Source organism: Morone saxatilis, unplaced genomic scaffold, assembly GCF_004916995.1.
Source record: "Morone saxatilis isolate NCDOM2014 unplaced genomic scaffold, NCSU_SB_2.0 Contig20, whole genome shotgun sequence".
NCBI classification, from domain to species: Eukaryota; Metazoa; Chordata; class Actinopteri; family Moronidae; genus Morone; species Morone saxatilis.
In genome coordinates, this window is record NW_023339763.1 from 20,655,347 (window position 1) to 20,660,406 (window position 5,060).

At 44.3% G+C, this 5,060-nt stretch overlaps 1 protein-coding gene across 1 annotated transcript in view; it reads left to right on the forward strand.

Moving 5' to 3' along the window:
* LOC118331269 (vacuole membrane protein 1-like) overlaps positions 1-4,164 on the forward strand; it is a gene marked incomplete at its 5' end in the record, with an annotated part of 49,036 nt that extends 44,872 nt beyond the window's left edge. The window contains 1 exon segment of the mRNA XM_035666074.1: positions 1,202-4,164. Coding sequence (XP_035521967.1) covers positions 1,202-1,345 — 144 coding nt within the window.
* Positions 4,165-5,060: the final 896 nt, after the last annotated feature.

The window sequence follows — 5,060 nt, forward strand, 5'->3', positions numbered from 1 at the left end:
ACACCAGCTCACTGCCTCTATTCATTCACGTTGTGGCGGCCAAAAAAAGAATGCGAGCCTCCTACTTTTGGCCCTTGACTCCTTCATCACCTCACTTTTTTTTCTTGTGCCCCTTTAATTCTCTATTATCTAGCTTCCTTTATATTCTTTCTGACCATATTTTCCTTTCATCAACACAATCTCATCCTGTTTTCCCCCTCTTCTACTCTGACTGTGTCGCTTTCAATACAACTATCTTAGTCATGTTTCATATATGTTTTTTAAACCTTAATTTCTAATGTAGAGTGTTTTAGAAAGAGAAAATGTTGATTTTACTTATAAACCGAGTCTGTAGTGATACAGTAGATTACAGAGGCTGGTGTTTAGGGCCCGAAATGACAGAGTAGGTTAGCACGGCACTAGGGGCGGGCTAGAGGGAGGGAGGAGAAGAGGGGAGGAGGAGAGGGGCCAGTGGTGAGCGGGTCTGGCTCCATCGCTGTATCTGACTGACTACTGCTAGCGCGGGGCGTGCTGACTCATGCTCCATCTACCAATGGGAGTGGTGTATGTGGAGGTGTGGTCACTCCCCTATGTGTCACACTACACACTTGCACTCGAGTGGCCCCGCCTGAACCGAACTACTGTAGACCGGGGCGCCCCCCCCCCCCCGCTAGTGACAATCCATCAAAACCCCCCTGTCTAGAACAAAAAAGCCAGTTGTAGCTGTAGCCTATTTCTCTTTCAAAGCTTTTTTCCCTCCTCTCTAGTTCTCACTCCCTCTTTCTCTCTCTTGCTCTAAGTGATTCATTGAAAACGATTTTTCTTTTTTTATGCGCTTACTAGGAAGGAGAAGAAAAAAAGGATAGACTGAGTTGCACAAGGACAGATTAAGGCATTTCTAGAACAATGTTCCTTTTTTCTTGTAACTTGAGCCTCCTGCAGTTACAGGAGAGAAGCGAGGCAATTTAACTTGGTGGAGGCAGGCTGCAGGCTGGGGTCAGTGGGGGCGTTAGGAGGGAGGATGGTGGGGGCTGCCGCGTGTTTTATTACCCCTGATCTCTATCTGTCCTGCACATGGAGCTGGATCCCCACCTAGCCTACAGCATCAGGAGCAGAGGGGAGAGCAGGGTGTGGGGTGAAGGGGGGGGTGAAGGGGGTGGCCCTCAAACTTATTGACCGAGCTCCTCTCCTCTCTCTCTGCTCTCTCTGTGGTTCCTGGCAGGAGGAGAGCTGGCTGTCGTGGCTCTTTGAGAAGGTTGTGGTCATCATGGTATGCTTCTTTGTCTGCTCCATTGTCAACTCCATGGCCCAGAGCTACGCCAAGCGCAAGCAGCAGGGGAAGTACTCGGAGGGCAAGACAGAGTGAAGGCCAGCTAGCGATCACGGCGAACCATCAACTTCCAAAGCTCCCACCACTCCTCTACTAATTTCTGCTCTCACTCCTGGCTGATGCCCCACCATTATCTGAAGCAAAATATCAGCCTCCATCTGGTTTCTCTTTTTTTATTGTAGCAACCTGTTTATGTTAAAACTCGGACTTCCATTTACTTGCTTTTGAAGGCTTTGCATTTGGTAGTGATTTCCGTGATTGTTCTCTGTAAGGTAGGTGCTTGTTGGGGTGCGTGTGAGTAAGCTGTTGTGTTGTTAAGTGCCTGTGTTGGTGCTTTTAGCAGCTCCTGAGCACGTGAGAAGAAGCTGCTGGCAATAATTCTTCTCAGTTAGGCCTTAAGCTTCATTGTTTGTTCCACTAGAGGAACTTTAAAGTCTGAATGTCCATAGATGACCATAGAGTCACTTGAATTTAACTTATTTGAATAAGCTAAGATTGTTACTTTTGATTATGAGGTGTGTTCTGTAAAACCAGCGCAAAGTAATTTGTTCAATAACCTATTTATTGATTATCTATGTTTTCCAGATTATTAATAAGACATTCTGTATTTATTACTGTACTGTAGAGTTGCTGTGCAGTATTGGCTTCGGTAGATAAGACATGTACATGGTCTGTAAATAATTGTGTCCACTTAAGAGCCATCTCATTTCTACATATTGTAGAAGTCAGTTGTAGTAGAGATGTTAATGAATGTTTCATGCTGTTCATGGTGCTTTAGATGACCACTTCTTTTGTCTGTGCCGTAAAGCCCATCTTGGTACTTTTGGATGAGAAATGATAAATCGGCCATGAATCACCCTGCTGGTCCCTTTGTCTGCCCTTATTGTTCTGCTTCCAGGAAGAGAGCACATGAGTCAGCCCGGGGCTACTTTACCAGATGCAGCCATATAATGAATCAGGTCTACGGCTGTGTTTGCGCGTGCCTGTGTGTGAGACAGAGAGCGAGACAGAGATAGTAGGTTGCTCTAGTGTGGCTGCCACATTTGTTGCTCTCCCTTTTATCTTTTATGGATTAAAGCAGATTGTGCTCCACTAATAGACTAGGAGTCTGCCTGGGAGTCTTAGTATAGCAGATAGCTGTTCCCTTTAACTTAGAGACAGTCTGTGTCATGGTAAGTGTTTTCCTTTGTCTTCACTTGTCCACAGAGCTTTTTTTTAAAATCATTTTTACCCCAGATGAGGACAGCAAGCTCATGTTGGACATTACATGGCCAGCTCCTAAAACAAAACTCTGCATTTCATATGATCAGCGTTCATTTTTGTGCCTTTTTTTGCTCATCGGATAACGTCAGCTGGCTCTCGACACATGCCGTACCTTCTCTTTTTTTCATAATTGCCAGTGAAATGTGCTATTTTCTTCTCCCTCTCTGTACCGCTGCTGTGCTACGCTGGACTGAGCACAGTGGGCGCTAGAGCAGGCACAAGCAGGAGGGAGAAAAAAAACCCTCAAGCGCACAGTGAAAAGCGTCTGTGCCGTTACCTCAGCTGAACCTTCGAATGAACTCGTTGCACTGCCCCAGTCACGGAGCCAGGAGACGAATCACTCGAGTAGATTCAAAACAGAGGGGTACTGTTGAGCAGGCTGAACCCTGCGCTCTGCACCAGCTCTAGTCAGAACATTCACATCTCCTCTTTTCTCCTGTCATGGTAAGTCCGATTAGGATGCTTTTTCTTTTTTTTCTTTTTTTTTTCATTGTTGTCGTGTCCGTACATGCGTACGTCTCAGGCATGTCCGTCACTCTCTCGGCCTGTCAGATAGCTTATCAGACTGGTGTTGGCTGTTAAGATTGCAAGGCGACAACAGTCTGTAGGCTGTCTGACATTTCGGGCTCTTTCATCTGACCAGCATCCTGTTTTGTCCTCCTTCTGTTATTGTCATTGTCTCAGTTAGCATCAGTTCCCATTTAGAGGCGTGTGCTGCGATGTCACTTCTCTTTATCCCAACCGCTTGTGAAACGTCAGACATGGGTCTATTGTTTATTTCCTCCATGCTGACGTCTCTGAGGGTTTTTATGTGGTTTTATGTGGGGAACTGTGTTCTCGCATGTTTGCAAATGCAGATGTAGTGATGTCAGTAGTATACTTCTGTACGTGTGTGTGTGTGTGTGTGTGTGTGTGAGAGAGAGAGAGAAAGAGAGAGTTGGCCCTGTCCCCTTGAATTTCCAGAGAATCCAGATAGTACACACCTTATTGCAACACATAACATTGTGACATCCTGTCCTAGGTATGGTACACACAGTGCTCACCCAGCTCTCCCCTTCCCTTTTACACTTCCTTCTTCTCTTTTTAGTACTTTCTTCTGTTGCTCAATACACACTTTTTTTGTAGGAGGCTGCATTTTATTGGAACAACTCTCTTGAGGGGGTGTTTTTCTAAGGGCCACAAATTGGTAATTATACAAAGCTGAAAATCATTGCTTGACCAGTGGATACTTTTGCCGCAAAGCCTCAGTTTTATTTTAGATTCTTCTTCTTTTTTTCTAGAACAGAGCAAAAGGGTAAAACTTTTTCCTGGTCATAAAAGCAAAATCATTGGATAACACTGGAATGGCTCGCTGGCGTGCAGAGTGTTTTTCTTGGCAGTTTCAGGATGTCCTGTTTCATAAGGGAGCCCCCTTTTGGCATGCCTGTCTGAATGTGTGTGTGCATGTTTGTCTAGAAATTCTGTTTATATTTCTATGTGTAAGTGCCTGTATTTCTGGTTTAATAGATGTCTGTACCTGGGTTATTTAAAATGTGTATACACTGTTTTCTTTCCATCTGCTTTCACTATAAATAAAGTCTGCTAAAAAAGACGATTGGTGTTCTGTTCATTGTGTGATAAGTCTTGACCACACCAGGCCGGTGTTGACCCTCAGGCCTCCAAAGAATCTCACATGTCAGCCGAGAAAGAGGGACAAGGAGGATACCGAGTCCATCACAACTCCGATTTCCCCGTCTAATGTTTCACATCCAAACGCTTATCACATTACTGATTTGCTCCCTCCACACTGACATCATCTCCATTTCAGATTCCAGGTTAAGCCTTTTCTATGAGTTGGGAATTATAGCTACACTTATGCTCATGTAGCTGTATTTAAATTCAACACTTTACTTGTATTAGTAAACATTAATGATGCTTTAGTGTTATAAAAAAAGCTACTTATACAAAATGTTTGCTATGACCTACATTTGGGTAACCTGCTATAAAATCTATTATAGCAGAATTAATTCATTATTTTGACAAAAATCATACATTAATCACTCAGATAAATTCATGTCTCATACACTATATAAAGTTTATATTCATTTTATTATGGCATGATGGTTTTGATCTCAGATCAGTTCTGTGATTATGAAGTGAAAAAAAGAAAACAGGAACCTGACATTGGTGTGTGCGTGATCTTGTGTCCTGAGGTCAGACATGTGACCTGTGCTGTGAGACCCCTGATGAGAAAAGTCCCGTTCCCAGAGCAGCCACACCCTTAGCACCATGAAGATGACTATTTCCACCCACCTCACCCCACCCCACCCTGCCCCAGGGCTCCGGCTGAAAACCCAACATGCAAATCCTGCCTGTCCAAACAGGCTGGGGGACTGACATTCAAATAATGACACTGCTTTTGTCCTTCCTCTCTTTCTCCCTCTGATCTCTCCATATGCTCTACATATACTACAGTTGAATCCGGTGGTGCTGGTTTAATTTCTGGCAC